The sequence below is a fragment of the Rhinoraja longicauda genome, chromosome 34 (genome assembly GCF_053455715.1).
Source record: "Rhinoraja longicauda isolate Sanriku21f chromosome 34, sRhiLon1.1, whole genome shotgun sequence".
Classification (NCBI taxonomy): domain Eukaryota; kingdom Metazoa; phylum Chordata; class Chondrichthyes; order Rajiformes; family Arhynchobatidae; genus Rhinoraja; species Rhinoraja longicauda.
The window spans coordinates 22,901,796-22,918,785 of record NC_135986.1 but is presented as its reverse complement, the minus strand read 5'-3'; the positions used below and the strand labels follow the sequence as shown (position 1 = coordinate 22,918,785).

General features: G+C 45.1%; 1 protein-coding gene across 1 annotated transcript in view; it reads right to left on the bottom strand.

Annotated features, from left to right (window-relative positions):
- Nucleotides 1-16,990, bottom strand: part of dnajc4 (DnaJ (Hsp40) homolog, subfamily C, member 4) — a 189,426-nt gene that overhangs the window by 165,418 nt on the left and 7,018 nt on the right. The window contains exons 2-3 of the mRNA XM_078427914.1: nucleotides 15,438-15,557; nucleotides 9,472-9,565 (exon numbers count right to left, since the gene is read on the bottom strand). Coding sequence (XP_078284040.1) covers nucleotides 9,472-9,565; nucleotides 15,438-15,523 — 180 coding nt within the window. The 5' untranslated portion in view covers nucleotides 15,524-15,557. The remainder of the gene's footprint in view (nucleotides 1-9,471; nucleotides 9,566-15,437; nucleotides 15,558-16,990) is intronic.

The following is a 16,990-nucleotide window of genomic DNA, read 5'->3' as shown; positions in this document are numbered from 1 at the left end:
GATGGTGTGTGGGGTGAGAATAAAACCTGGAGGTCATAAATACAAAATAGTCCCAATTAATTCAGTGAGGAATTCAAGAGAATTGTTTTATATTCATAGAGGAGTTAGAATGGAGACTCCAGTACCGCAGCAAGTAATTAAGGAAAATATAGTAGATGATTGTAAAAGAAAGCTTGCTTTATGATCATCATCATCGGCGGTCACTCGAAGCGAGTGTGACTGTCCTCTCCATAGGGTCGGACGCCCGTGCGTGACTTTGTTTAACGTGGGGAGACTGGTGCACAGACAGCCACCACACGGTCCTTGACATATCTGGCTCAGGATTCAGTGGCATGGAGTCCAAGACGACCGGGGACCCTTTTCTGCTGCAACCTTCATCCATCCGCCTTCCCAGCCGTTGTGACGCTCCACTAAAGTCAGCCATCATCCTCCGCCTGTTCCACCGTTGAGGTCTTGGTTGGATTGGTCGTTGTCAGGGACCTCCCCCTCGACCTTACCGCCATGGGTGACCCCACCAGAAGCGTAGCTCCAGGCGGCATCGCTCTCAGGATCTCAGGATGCAACTCTACAAGACTTTGGTTAGGCCGCATTTGGAGTATTGCGTGCAATTATGCTCGCTCCATTACAGGAATAAGGATTTGGAGGACTTGCAGAGGGTGCAGAGGAGGTTTACCAGAATGCTGCCTGGCTTCAGCTACAAGGATAGGTAGGAGAAACTTGGCTTATTCTCTCTGAAATGTTGAGGGGAGACTTGACGGAAGCATATAAAATTATAAGAGGTAGACAGTCTATCCCCCAGGATAGAAATGTCAAAGATTGGACGGCATATCTATAAGTTGAGTGGAGCAAAGTTTAATGGAGATGTACGGGGTGAGTTTTATTACACCGAGAGTGGTGGGGGCTTGGAAGGATAGTGGTGTTTAAGGGGCTTTGAGTGCGAAGAATAGAGGAATAGGGATCATGTGCAGGCAGATGAGATCAGTTTAACTTGGTGTCATGTTCGGTGCAAACATTGTGGGGTGAAGGGCCCGTTCCTGTGCTGTCGTGTTCTATGTTAAATGCTCAATGGAATTTTATAGTTATGCTGAGAGTGTAAAAGGAAGCTCTTGAGGAACACAAAGTGGCAAGGAGATGGTACGAGGGTTCTATTTACGGACAGCAAATTCTGTGTAATTCTTTGCAGAATTTGCCGGTGAGATGAGGAAGAAAATATAAAGTCACAAAGGGTTCCTAATGAAAGTGCAGATGCAAACACTGGGTTAGATAATTTTCCTCTACTGTGAATTTAGCAACACTCACTGCTCAGAAGCTCCTGTGTACAATAGACAATAGACAATAGGTGCAGGAGGAGGCCATTCGGCCCTTCGAGCCAGCACCGCCTTTCAATGTGATCATGGCTGATCATTCTCAATCAGTACCCCGTTCCTGCCTTCTCCCCATACCCCCTGACTCCGCTACCCTTAAGAGCGCTACCTAGCTCTCTCTTGAATGCATTCAGAGAATTGGCCTCCACTGCCTTCTGAGGCAGAGAATTCCACAGATTCACAACTTTCTAACTGAAAAAGTTTTTCCTCATCTCAGTTCTAAATGGCTACCCCTTATTCTTAAACTGTGGCCCCTGACAACTGACAAGAGTCAGGAGACAATTATTAATATTAATCATTAATTTACAAAGGAAAACAGACACTCAATATTAAACCATTTTGCTGGACAGTGTATTTCACCTCTTGAGTTGTTAGATATCACTGAATTGTCAGATATCACTTAACTGACCCCCAAAGTGTACTTGCATTCATGTCACGATTTTCAGGACTTCAAGATGGTCCAAAACACTTTATAGCAAATCAACCACCTTTGAAGCATTCAACAAATTATCCTCCAACATTTCCGCCACCTACAATGGGATCCCACTACTGGCCACATCTTCCCCTCTCCACCCCTTTCTGCGTTCCCGCCGAAACCCCCTGGTCCACTCGTCCCTTCCCACCCAAACCACCCCCTCCCCGGGTACTTTCCCCTGCAACTGCAGGAGTTGCAACATCTGTCCTTTTACCTCCCCCCTCAATCCCAATTTTATTCAGAGATGACTGTGCATTTGGTCATGAACTCCTGTTCACCGTAGTCAATGGCGACTCTAATCTATTAGCTTTAGGCGGTGCTGATGTCTCATAAGCAGACATGGTGACATCAATATTCACCCCCCAGTGCAATGCAGAACTCCTTGCGGTTGTTCCTACCAGCTGGGTTCAGAACCTTCGACGTTCCTTTATCCCCACCACACCGTACCACAGCTTTTTTACATACATACAATGCAATCCTACAGAATATTTGCAAGTGCTTTCACTTCCATTACTTCCTGAGTAACAGACAGGGCCACCTCTGAACACTAAATGTTGGCTCCAATTAGCAAGGATCCTCCACGAGAAAAAGAATAAATTCTGTCACATTGGCAATGCAGCTCAGAAAGTGCATTGCCTTACGCCCTTCTGCCTCATGCAAAGGGAATTATTTACAAGCAAACTGTAATTAATTGCTTGCACATTGATGCATATGTCACTGCACACAGTTATTCCAGTAAAAAAAAGTATTACATTGTAATGGACTGGGTGTAATTTAGATATTGCTGTGTAAATCTAACCCCAACTCCCTCTGTTGTAAATGGTATACCCTGGAGGGCTCCCCTGTCTACTCTAATCTCCATTTTCCTCAGCGTGAAGTTTCACTGTGATCCAAAAAGGTTTGACAGTAACAAGGGAGGAAGAGCAGACGAGATTTAAGTTTAGAAAGAGATGTTAAACTCCCATTATTTCTGTTTTCAATCAAACTTGAATTTAGTCACTGAGATGTTGGATAAATATTAATAAAAAAAGCACACAACTAGTTGAAAAATTAACCCTCACAATTGCTTGAAACACAAAGACGCTACCGCTGCCGGGAGCGTTGACACCGATTTAAAATGATTGTCAGAAGGACCAGGGGTACACGAGGGCGGCACGGTGGCGCAGCGGTAGAGTTGCCGCCTTACAGCGAATGCAGCGCCGGAGACTCAGGTTCCATCCTGACTACGGGCGCCGTCTGTACGGAGTTTGTACGTTCTCCCCGTGACCTGCGTGGGTTTTCTCCAAGATCTTCGGTTTCCTCCCACCCTCCAAAGACGTATAGGTATGTAGGTTAATTGGCTGGGCAAATGTAAAAATTGTCCCTTGTGTGTGTAGGATAGTGTTAATGTGCGGGGATCGCTGGGCGGCGCGGACCCGATGGGACGAAGGGCCTGTTTCCGCGCTGTATCTCTAAATCTAAATCTAAATCTAAAGGAGATTTTTTTTATTGTGAAAAAGAACTAAGCTGTAGTAATCTGAAGATCCACACAATCAAATTCAATAGTAAGGTTCGAAAGGTTATAGATCTGTAGGAGCTGTAGAGATGTGAGAAAAGGGGTTGGAGAAAGTGAAACAAATTGCTGTTTCAAAGAGCTGGCACAAGCTCGGAGGGTTGAATGGCCTTCTCCGCAGCAGGACTCTATGCTTACACGGGAGAGAAGGAATGGGTGACATTTCGGGTCGAGGCCCTTCTTCAGTCTGAAGAAGGGTCTCGACCCGAATCGTCAGAAGGGCCTCGACCCGAAACGTCACCCATTCCTTCTCTCCCAAGATGCTGCCTGTCCCACTGAGTTACTCCAGCATTTTGTGTCTACCTTCGATTTTAACCAGCATCTACAGTTTTTTTTCCTACTCTATGCTTGCACGTTAGTCAATGTACAAGGAGAAATAAAAACAATATTTAGATCCAAGTTCCTCCCAAGACAAGTCTGAACAAAGCCTCTACTCTCCATAAGTCTGATAATATCTGATGCCAACTGGCCTGGTGTTTCTCCAGGGCTTTTCATCCTTTTAACCCTGATTATACCGCACCTAGACGGGCCATTCTGCCCAAAAAGATTATTGGTGGTCATGCTCCCAAGAACCTCCTTCCAACGACTCACACATCAGCTTACTTGTATCTTTTTCCCCTCACATTTTTCTGGTTTCCCATTAATGCTCCTTTCGCCCTTCTACATTCACCTCCACCACGCCCTGTGGGAGACTTTCACATTCTCTGGAGAATGAAATTTCATCTGATTTCTTTCTGGATTTGTTTCTGATTGTGTTGCATCTTTGGCCTCTCGTTCTGGTCTCCCCAAAAGTGGAAACACCGCCTCTGCATCAAATAAAAAAAACATCTTTGGTCACCCCTTTCTGCCTTTCCTTTCCTGGACGAAAATATCCACTGTTCCGTTTTTTTCCTGAGAGGTCATAAGGTCCTAAATGAATGGAATAGAATTAGGCCATTCGACCCTTCAGGTCTACTCCACCAATCAATCATGGCTGATCTATCTCTCCCTCCTAACTCCATTTTCCTGCCTTCTCCCCTTAACCTGTGACACCTGTACTAATCAAGAATCTATCTATCGCTGCCTTAAATCTATCCACTGACTTGGCCTCCACAGCCTTCTGTGGCAAAGGATTTCACAAATTCACCACCCTCTGACTAAAGAAATTTCTCCTCAACTCCTTCCTAAAAGAACGTCCTTTAATTCTTAGGCTATGACCTCTAGTCCTAGACTCTCCCACTAGTGGAAACATCCTCTCCACATCCACTCTCTCCGGGCCTTTCACTATTCTGTACGTTTCTATGAGGTCCCCCCCCCCTCATTCTTCTAAACTCCAGCGAGTACAGGCCCAGTGCCGACAAACGCTCATCATAGGTTAAACTACTCATTCCTGGGATCATTCTTGTAACCCTTGTGGTTTTGGTTATGTGCATGTCTTTTTTCTCTCCAGTTTTCTTAATGTACCGGGGAAATAATAACTGGGTAGGTCCACCAGTGTGGTCTAACCAAAAATCTACAAGTTTAACACAATTTCTATGCTTTTGGATCTGTTCCCCTAGAATGAAAAAATAGGTTGCCGTTTTTAAAACTGGCCTTAACTGGAGGGATTTGTACATCTGCAGTTCTGAATCCCTCTGAGCCATGACCTCCACTCCATTCCTCCCCAACCCCCACTTCAGACTCTTATGTTCTGTGACTTCCTTATTCCCTCTACCAATGTGCATCATTTCACATTTATTGTCGGTACTGACTGGGTGTAATTTATTCAATGCTCGTTTGCAGTCCAAGTGGAATGAAGGATAATTGGGAGTGAAATATACCTTTATGGGTAAACCTTGAAAAGGTCAACCATTTTACGCTGCCATCTAAAAGAACACACTACTGCCTTGCACCGTTTATGAAAAAGCATGTTGGGGCTGGCTTTACGATCCCAGTGGCATTTCACTTACAGGGACCGGATATGGAGAGGCTCATACTTCATGGTGATTCCTCTGTGCACTGAGGGAGTATGTTTATTAGTGCATTATGCCTCTGCAGTCCCCTTCCCATCCCCAAGGAGACATGTTGGAGGTCACTCTCCAGGCCGTGCAGTCAACTTCGATCATCATTCTCTGAGAAAAATGCAGTGACATCCCGGGTTACATCCTTGGTTTGTCCTCAAGGAAGTGCTTGACTTCTGCTGACACTTGCCTACCCACGTGACACCATAAATAGTGCCTTCCTTTATGTATTTCAGATCGAATCAAACAACACGGTCTATTCAGCCACAGATTCTATGTTGCCTCTTTGTCAGTGATCTAATTGCCTCCTCTACCCTGCTCTTTCCCTATTGCTATGTACACCGATCACCCAAAACATCATGACCTGATCAGCCAAAACATTATGACCACCTGCCTAATATGCTGTTGGTCCTCCGTGTGCAGCCCCATATGCAGCAGGGTGCGATGCACTGTGTATTGGGCCACATTCCTCCCGTGACCACCATTAACATTTTCTGTTACTTGTGCCACAGTGGACCAGGCGGGATAGCCTTCGTTGCCCTCGCGCATCGATGAGCCTTGGGCGCCCAACACCCTGTCTGTCGCCGGTTTGTGGTTTGTCCCTCCTCCGACCACTGTCGGTGGGTACTCACCACTGCTGACCGGGAGCACCCCACAAGCCTTGCTGTTTCAGAGATGCTCTGACCCAGTCGTCTGGCCGTAACAATTTGGCCCTTGTCAAAGTCGCTCAGGTCTTTACTCCTGCCCATTTCTTCTGCATCCAACACATCAACTTCAAGAACTGACTGTTCACTTGCTGCCTAATATATCCCACCCCTTGACAGGTAGCATTGTAACAAGATAATCAATGTAATTCACTTCGCCTGTCAGGGGTCATAATGTTTTGGCTGTTCGGTGTACATCCATAGTTGTTCTGGATGTTTCTCCTGTAAGTTACGATGGAATCTGCTTCTGCCACATTTTCAGACAGTGCTTCCTGGATCACAACTACTTAACAAGGTTAAGGTCTCCTCATCTGCTCCCTGACTCATTTACCAACTGTCTTTAATCTATGGTTATTGCGAATATTCTGGTGTATCTATGTATAATTCTCTTCATCCATGCTATCAAAGCAATATGATCCCTAGTTCCTCTATTTAGAACAGGGGTGGCACGGTGGTGCAGCGGTAGAGTTGCCGCCTGACAGCGAATGCAGCGCCGGAGACCCGGGTTCGATCCCGACTACGGGTGCTATTTGTACGGAGTTTGTACTTTCTCCCCGTGACCTGCGTGGGTTTTCTCCAAGATCTTCGGTTTCCTCCCACACTCCAAAGACGTACAGGTATGTAGGCTAATTGGCTTGGTACATGTAAAAACAAATTGTCCCTAGTGGGTATAGGATAGTGTTAATATGCGGGGATCGCTGGTCGGCGCGGACCCGGTGTGCCGAAGGGCCTGTTTCTGCGCTGTATCTCTAAACTAAACTAAACTAAACAAGCGAAGTCTCTTCTCACAACTGAACTCTCTTATACTTGGTATCATTTCAGCAAGTTTCCTATGATCTCTTTCCAAGAAAGAGAAAGCATGATGACAGGCAACCTGTACTACATCTTCGCTGACACCACTGCAAAACAGCCAACAGATTAACAGCGGTATTGTGAATTCCTCCCTTTTGAGGATAAATAATTTCCACGTTGCATTAAACAATGTGCTGGAGGAACTCAGGCAGCACCTGTGGTGGAAATGGATGGGCGATATCATAGGTCGGGACCCTTCTTCGGTCTGACAAAGAGTCCTAACCGTCATCTGTCCATTCCCTGCCCAGATGTTGCCTGACCTGCTGAGTTCCACCAGTACTTCGTTTTTTGCTCCAGAGTCCAGCGCTTGCAGTTTCTTGTGTCTCCATTTTACTGTGTGGCAACAGCAGTAATCCAGCCAAGATCACTGCGTAGGCGGAGCAGGACTCATGAGTCCAGATTTACATCTTGAGATCCACTGTACACCAGAGCTTCTGTTTGCCACACCTGCAGGCTCATCTTAATTTCAATATCAACATGATATACAATGATTTTAATGTGGTCAATTATTCAAACAAGGAGCATTATCAGACAAATTATAACACCCAACAATAAACGGAGATATCGAGATACAGGCAAACAAGAATTTAGCTAAGAGGAAGATTTGAAAGAAACATCTTAGAAAGAGGTTGAGAAGATTTGGGAGGAGACTTCAAAGGTACGGTCCAGGCAGCTGAAGAAAGGGTGCCAATGAAATCAATTCATTTGGTACGGGAGAGAAAATACCCTTAGACTACTTGGGAGAATAGTTTTAATTTAGTTTTAAAGATACAGTGCGGAAACAGGCCCCTTGGCGCACCGAATCCACGCTGTCCAGCAATCTCCCATACAGCTGATCTATCCTACACACTAGGGACAATTTACAGAAGCCAATTAACCTACAAATCCGCACATCCCTGGAATGTGGGAGGAAAGTGATTTACCCGGAGAAAACCCACACAGTCAAAGAGAGAACGTACAATCTCCGCACTGGCAGCACCTGTAGTCAGGATCGAACCCGGCTCTCAGGCGCTGTAAGACAGCAACTCTACTGCTATGCACATCTTTAAAACAATCGAATGCAAGAAATATCAAGACATGGTCTCAGGTAACTAAGAAGCAATTTAGGTGATGGGAGAAAAACAGTTGATTAAGTCTGAAGAAGGGTCTCGACCCGAAACGTCACCCATTCCTTCCTGAGATGCTGCCTTACCCACTGAGTTACTCCAGCATTTTGTGTCTACTTTCGATTTAAACCAGCATCTGCAGTTTTTTTCCCCTACACTAGTTGATTAAGGAATACTGTAAAGGGCCTGCCAGTGAAGCAATTGGATCTAAGATCCAAGTATGTGGAGAGCTTGTTATTTTACATGGTACTGTACAGCAGGATGTCAGTTGTATAGAGCGTTAGAACTGATGCAAAGTCTCAACATTGACAATTAAATCCCCCCAACCTACATAGAGTTCCTTGTTTGTTTATTGCTGCAGTACAGCGAAATCTTGCTCATTCAATTGATGGAGCTGTTCCCAAAGAAGCACTTCAAAGTTGGAGATGCCAAGAGCAGTAAAGTTGACACTATTTGAGATGTCAACATAATTATTAACCTTCTAATGGCCAAAGTGTTCGAGCGGATCTACAACATAGCAACATATCTCAGATTGCTGCAAAGCAGCGATTATCATGAAATATCATCGCTGCACGGTGGCGCAGCGGTAGAGTTGCTGCCTTACAGCGAATGCACCGCCGGAGACTCAGGTTCGATCCTGACTACGGGCGCCGTCTGTACGGAGTTTGTACGTTCTCCCCGTGACCTGCGTGGGTTTTCTCCGAGATCTTCGGTTTCCTCCCACACTCCAAAGACGTACAGGTATGTAGGTTAATTGGCTGGGCAAATGTAAAAATTGTCCCTAGTGTGTGTAGGATCGTGTTAATGTGCGGGGATCGCTGGGTGGCGCGGACCCGGTGGGCCGAAGAGCCTGTTTCCGCGCTGTATCTCTAAATCTAAAAAAAATCACCCCCATGCCACAGACGGAGATATTAGGACAGGTGGTCAGATGGTGGCGCAACGGTACAGCTGCTGCCTTACAGCACTTGCAGCACCGGACACGCAGGTTCAATCTCGGCTACGGCTTATTGTCTGTATGAGGTTGCATGTTCTTCCCCGTGACCTGCGTGGGTTTTCTCCGAGAACTCCGGTTTCCTCACATTCCAAAGACGTACAGGTTTGTAAGTTAGACACAAAATGCTGGAGTAACACAGCGGGACAGGCAGCATCTTTTCCTACGCAGGTTTGTAAGTTAATTGGCTTGGTATAAATGTGAACGTTTTTCCTCGTGTGGGATAGTGTTAATGTGCGGGGATCGCTGATCAGTGCGGACTCAGTGGGCCAAAGGGCCTGTTTCCATGCTGTATCTCTAAAAATAAAAATAAATCTAATTAAGAGTCCGCAGCTTGTTTGTGCATTGCAGGTTCCGAGTTAAGAACTTGTCTTGGGTCATTAAATGTGCCACCATGAATTGTGAGGAACATGCACTGCACGCAAGATAAAATGCAAGCTCTCCCTACCTTCTTTGACTGTTCCAGGAAAGCCTTCTTGATCTCTTCCAGTGTGGCATCTGGTTTGATTCCAAGGACAGCGTAGTGTGTGGTACTGCTGAACCTAGGCAAATTGGAAGACAAGTTACCTGGGCTGATATTGGGTTATTCTAACTGCTGCAACATGGACGCAGGCGAAATGTTGGGCACCTCGCAAATGAGTACATTGAGGGTGTGATCCTCAAACCAACTCTGCTGCACCCGCGCTCATTTTTCATCTTCCCTCTCTCCATTCACCTATATTCCTTTCTCGAGCTTCACAATTCATTCCTCTTATATCCTTATCTCATACCACCTGTCCTTATATATCTATCCTTTATCCAATCATCTGCCTATCAAACCCCCGCTCACCTGTATCCAGCAGTCACTTACTAGGCTTTGTCCTGCCCCGCCTCTCTTCCAGCTTTCTATTCCCCCTCCCCCAAAGCACAATCTGTCTGCAGAAGGGTCCCGAGCCAAAACATCACCTATCCATGTTCTCCAGAAATGCTGACTGACCCTCTGAGTTACTCCCGCATTTTGTGCCTTTTTTTGGCAAACCAGCATCTGCAGTTCCTTGTAACTCTTATCTTTGTGTTTTATTGGCGTGACAGAGGGACCAAGTGCTTTCTTTCATACATGAAAAGGAAACATCTGGGACCATTAATACAATACAATACAATATATCTTTATTGTCATTGTACAGGGGTACAACGAGATTAGGAATGCGCCTCCCATACGATGCAATAATTTAATTAATTTAAACAACAGCAACCCAACGAAACAAATTGTGACAGTTTTAAGACAGAATAAAGTGCAAGTAGATCTGTGCCGGATCACTGTGCGATGTGACCATCCGGCTCAGCAGGACCGGTTCATAGCAGCTATGGGCCTAGGGATAAAGCTGTTCCTGAGTCTGGAGGTGCGGGCGTAGAATGCCTTGTATCGTCTGCCCGATGGAAGGAGTTCGAACAGACTGTTGCAGGGGTGTGAAGAGTCTTTGTGGATGCTGGTGGCTTTTCTGAGGCATCATGTGTTGTAGATGCCTTCCAAGTCTGGTAGCTGTGTTCCGATGGTCCTCTGAGCTCTATGGACTACCCGCTGAAGACCTTTCCTTTCTGCCTCAGTGCAGCTGAGGTACCACACAGGGATACCATGCGTTAGGATGCTCTCTATGGTGCAGAGGTAGAATGTCATCAGCAGCTGTTGGGGTAGACCAGACGTTTTCATTGTTCTTAGGTAGAACAGTCGTTGCTGTGCCTTCTTGACCAGCGCAGCAGTGTTATTGGACCATGTTAGGTCCTCCGAAATGTGAGTGCCCAGAAACTTGAAGCTAGACACTCTCTCCACACTGTCCCCATTGATAGAGATCGGGGCATATTCCTCGTTATGTGACCTACGGACGTCTTCCCTTGACCATCTCTTATTGATTACAAGGTAGTTTGTCCAAAATCTTGGAGCAGATGACCTCCAGTTTCATCTGCAGGGAGCACAAGGCCATGAAATCATAATGTTTACAGGACTTTTGTTTTACAGAACTTGGAAAGAGATTCTAGGTAGAAATTATGAACTTCATCACTCCATAACAATTTAATCACAAAACTCTTCAGTTTTCTTGCAGTATAAACATATTATTCCAGTTGCTATAGAAACATCGGAGTACAGATACACAGCTCGTAGATTAGAGGATCCAGTTTGGATTCCTGGTCAATGTTAACTTGGTTCATCTCAATTGGGCAGCCGCTGGGAAAGGCACCATGGCTCAGCTTGCACTTAGTGACAGAGATGAGGCTTATTGTTCTCATTCACTGCCCGGTGATAGAAACATAGAAACATAGAAACATAGAAAATAGGTGCAGGAGTAGGCCATTCGGCCCTTCGAGCCTGCACCGCCATTCAATATGATCATGGCTGATCATCCAACTCAGTATCCTGTACCTGCCTTCTCTCCATACCTCCTGATCCCTTTACCCACAAAGGCCACATCTAACTCCCTCTTAAATATAGCCAATGAACTGGCCTCAACTACCTTCTGTGGCAGAGAATTAAACAGATTCACCACTCTCTGTGTGAAAAAAAAACTTTCTCATCTCGGTCCTAAAAGACTTCCCCCTTATCCTTAAACTGTGACCCCTTGTTCTAGACTTCCCCAACATCGGGAACAATCTTCCTGCATCTAGCCTGTCCAACCCCTTAAGAATTTTGTAAGTTTCTATAAGATCCCCCCTCAATCTTCTAAATTCCAGCGAGTACAAGCCGAGTCTATCCAGTCTTTCTTCATATGAAAGTCCTGCCATCCCAGGAATCAATCTGGTGAACCTTCTCTGTACTCCCTCTGTGGCAAGAATGTCTTTCCTCAGATTAGGAGACCAAAACTGTACGCAATACTCCAGGTGTGGTCTCACCAATGCCCTGTACAACTGCAGCAGAACCTCCCTGCTCCTATACTCAAATCCGCTCGCTATGAATGCCAACATAGCATTCGCTTTCTTCACTGCCTGCTGCACCTGCATGCCTACTTTCAATGACTGGTGTACCATGACACCCAGGTCTCGTTGCATCTCCCCTTTTCCTAATCAGCCACCATTCAGATAATAGTCTGCTTTCCTGTTCTTGCCACCAAAGTGGATAACCTCACATTTATCCACATTATACTGCATCTGCCATGCATTTGCCCACTCACCTAACCTATCCAAGTCACCTTGCAGCCTCCTAGCATCCTCCTCACAGCTAACACTGCCCCCCAGCTTCGTGATCATCCGTGAGAGATTAAACATCAGGGAGAATAGGGCCAAATGTAGCCGCGATGGTCTCCTTTCCCCATAGCCTCAAATGAAAATAGGTTGTAAAGAAGGTGGCTGCTGTCTATGCAGTGTTAACCAATGACACCACAAGAGTTAAATACTGCAGTACAAATATATAAACTATGGTTATGGTTCCTGGAATGTAGAAAGTTCAAGGCTGAGTGGATGGAGGCTTTTGAAAGAGAAAGCTAAAGAAAATAAGTATTTTTGCTGATGGGAGGAGTCCAGAATAAGGGGACATAGCCTCTCAATCACGACCAGGGAATTTAGAAGTAGCTCGGAAACACTTCTTCATACAAAGGATGGCAGATGTTTGGAACTGTCTCCCACAAAGGCTGCAGATGTGTGCACAATCAATAAATTTAAATCTGACACAGATAGACTTTTTTAACCAGAGGGACTTGAAGCCAAAGCATGTGGATGGAGTCACAATGCAGTTAGGTCATGACTGCACTGAATGATTGTAGGGGCTCGAGGGACTGGGGCCCCTCTCAATATTTCAGGAAAATGGGAGAATATTGGCAGAAAGCAGTTATAGTACTCTTCTGATATTTGAGGAAAATGTAATAGATTTTGATAAGTAGAACTTACCTGGTCCCACTGTGTCATTTCTGCTCACCAGCAATCAATCTCTGATATTAGATATTAGTGGCAACAAAACGTGTTGCCACCTCACACCCCGATTGAGCAATAGGATGTACAGGCAGATGTTGCCCAATGCTGCTTTGTTAGTAACTGCTAACAGATTGATCCTGTGCTAAACACAAGCTGTCGCTGCATCAGTAGATGCATGAAACCTACCAAGGCTGACAACATCTACCGACTCTCTGGCATTGCACGTCCTGGAATCAGAAGAGCTGTAGCCAGTCAAAACGAACGCCAAAAAGAAAAATGTTCCCAATGTTGGGCGAGTCCAGAACCAGGGGCCACAGTCTTAGAATAAGGGGGAGGCCATTTAAAACTGAGGTGAGAAAAAACCTTTTCACCCAGAGAGTTGTGAATTTGTGGAATTCTCTGCCACAGAGGGCAGTGGAGGCCAAATCACTGGATGGATTTAAGAGAGAGTTAGATAGAGCTCTAGGGGCTAGCGGAATCAAGGGATATAGGGAGAAGGCAGGCACGGGTTATTGATTGGGGACGATCAGCCATGATCGCAATGAACGGCGGTGCTGGCTCAAAGGGCCGAATGGCCTCCTCCTGTACCTATTTTCTATGTTTCTATGCCTCAGACAATCAGAGGATGAAAGACACCCCCTACATGACCACCCTTTGCTACCTCAGCGTTTGAAATCACGCAGAGGTTTCCTCTCTTCTGTCCATCCCCTGGACTGCAGTGCATCGTCCAGAAGGCTCAAACTCTGGGAAGAGTGACTAGAAAAATCTCCGGAAAACACCCACATGGCAATCGACCCCTCTGAGAAACTCCCACCAGGTTCCGACCAGCCGTGGATAACCTGGCGCAGTCTCAACGGACTGCAGACAGGCATGGGGAGGAGCAAATCGAACATGCTGAAGTGGGGATATATTGAAGATGCGGCAGACTGCAAGTGCGGGCGGGGGCTTCAGACTATGGAACATCTCCTGAGCTGTGACGTGCTGCATGACACATGCACTGTAAAGGATCTTGCAGAGGTCAACGACGTGGCACTAAAATTTCCTTGCTATTGACAAAGTTGTGTGATGACACAAAATAATAATAATAATAGTAACTGCGAGGACAGTTTAGAAAGAACAACTGGGACCTGAGGACGGGTCATGACCCAAAACGTCATCTTCCCATTTGCCTACACAGATGCTGCCTGACCCGCTGAGTTCCTCCAGCACTTTGTTTTCTTTCTGCTCGACAGATTCCAGTCCCACTTAATTTTAGTTTTAGAGATACAGCCCTTCGTCGCACTGAGTAGGTGCTGACCATCGAGGTTCTATGTTAGCCCACTTTCATATCCTACACACTAGGGGCAATTAGCCTGCAATTAACCTGCAAACTTGCACATGTTTGGAATGTGGGAAGAAACCGGAGCACTCAGAGAAAACCAACACCGTCACAGGTAGAACGTACAAACTCCGCACAGACAGCACCCGCAGCTAATATCGAATCTTGGCCCCTGGTGCTGTGAGGCAGCAGCTTTACCATTCCACCATTGTGCTGCCCATAAAAATGTACTACTTTAAATGTATGGGAAGGTCAGAGGTAAGATGGGAGAGGTTCAAATAACCAATAACCATTCAAGTATATCGTTATTGGTGTAAGATTATTAAGCCAGATGGAAACATAGGAACAGGTCATAACTCCACCTTCCCGTCTCAGTTTCCTAAAACTCAAAATCTGTGCTGAGCAAAAATCCATCAATCTGAATTTGGAAGTTGCCAGATGAATTCAGTGAAACACGGAGTGTGAATTGTGAAAGGTCATTCCTTGCTCTAGGCAACTGCATTATGTCTTGTGCTTTTGGGTCTAACCAGAAGGTTGCTGGTGTCTACCACGATACACACCAGCAACTACTGCTTTGTTCCTTTTGAACATGATATTTGTCTTAAAGAGATTCCTGCACCAAAAAGTATAATGTTTGTTCTGCAATGAATCTTTTAGTTTATTGGTTTAAGTACATTTCTTGACTGCTTTAGAGAGCATGAATACATACTTTACACAGGTTTCATTTGATGACTGATCCCAATGGATCAATGAAAAGTGAAATGGATGTTTCAGTATGTGAAACAACACATTAGGTTCTCAAAGGAACAAGAATGAGCTTCGTTTAACATTTTCTTAAAATTCGCAATAAAGTGGCAGGGGGCGAGTTTCCATCCTATAATCCTCCATGCCCTTGTTACTGAGCTCAGACATCTGGTTACCACGACCATTGCGATCATGGAGTACATTGGTACCAGCAAAGAAGGAAAAACTTCCCTGAAACCGAAGGTAGACACAAAATGCTGGAGTAACTCAGCGGGTCAGGCAACATCTCTGGAGAGAAGGAGTAGGTGATGTTTCGGGTCGAGACCCTTCTTCAGACCAGGGCATTTAGAAGTAGCTAGAAAACACTTCTTGATACAAAGGATGGCAGATGTTTGGAACTGAAACCGATACATCTCCAAGTTCGCTGTTCACGCAGAACCCAGTAGGGGTGATGAAAGTTACTGGCTGTTACTCACCTGTGCAATGCTGTGAAGAATCTCCAGGAGGATAATCTGCACCGTTGACAACACTTGCAGGCTAATGTCTGGGCATTCAGCAGCATCTCACACGGTTACCCCAAGAGATTTCCTCTCAACCTGGTAAATGAAAGTAATAACAGTAATACTTAGTAATTAAAACATAGAACAGCGGTAGAGTAGCCCCCCCTCAGCACTCTATGGGGCAACAGCCTAGATTGTTGTGATCAAATCTCTGGAGTGGGATTTGAATCCACAACTTTCTGGTTCAGAAATTCATAGTCCAATCCATTGTTAAAAGTCATCTAATTTAGTGGTCTCTGGCAACAACAGTAATAATCCCTTTTTATTAAAAGACGTCGACAAAGATTAATAGGCATGCAGCATAATAATAAAATCATAAATTACCCATGAACACATCATGAGACACAATAAATCAAAAGAACAATCAACCTTAACATAAATTAATGACAAATTCTGTATAGACTGTATACCTTGGTCAGAAAATGTTCCAGCCAGCGCGGACGTGAGCTACAGTAGTCCCTGCTTTCCATTGTGATGAAAACAAAGTTCACATCACTGGTACATTTCAGTTTAGTTTGTACGGTTAAATACATGCCTTTAGGAGTAATGTCCTTGAGAGGGCTAGAGATTAGTAAACTGGAAGCTGCAATAAGTTTCTGAACTTTTACCGTTTTCCCAGTACCAACATTTCAGTTTAGTTGTACAATTAAATATATGACTCTTAGGAGTGATATTCTTTAGAGCAGCGTTTCTCAACCGGGGTTCCCAGGAACCCTAGGGCTTCGCGAGAGGTCGCTAGGGGTTCCGAGAGAAATAGTGATAAACAGGCTAATCATATGTAAATGCATTTTTGAGTCATTTTTGTGATTAATTTCATGTCTTAATTTTATTATACACGTACGGCATATTCTTGGAAAATTCTTGGGTATTATAATAAAGTCTCCAACCTGTTATATCATTTAAATTTAAGTTTAACTTTAAGTTTACAAAAGAGAAAGAGATTAATAAAGATACATAATAATTTTTATGTAGGGGTTCCCTGAGAGATGAAAATTATTTCAAGGGTTCCGCAAGGGTAAAACGGTCGAGAAACGCTGCTTTGGAAGGCTAGAGATTAGGAAACTGGAAGCTGCGCTGTTTATTAAAAGCACAAAAGGGGACCCGAAGCCTCGGACACAATGCCTTCCATAGTTCAATAGACTCCAACACATACTGCCTCAGTCTATGTTTGATGTGTGGCTCCCGAACAGGCAAACATTTCGATCATAGAACAGTACAACACAGGCACAGGTCCTTCGGCCCATGAGGTCTGTGCCAAACATGGCACCTACTTAAACTAATCCCTTCTGCCTGCCTGCATGTGTTCCATATCCCACTGTTCCCTGCATATTGGTATGCCTATCTAAAAGCCTCTTTAGTGCCATTGTTTTACCTGCCTCCACTACCACCTCTGGCAGCACGTTCCAGGCACCTGCCACACTCTATATGTAAATGCTTGCCCTGTAAATCTCCTCTGAAGTTTCTGCCAC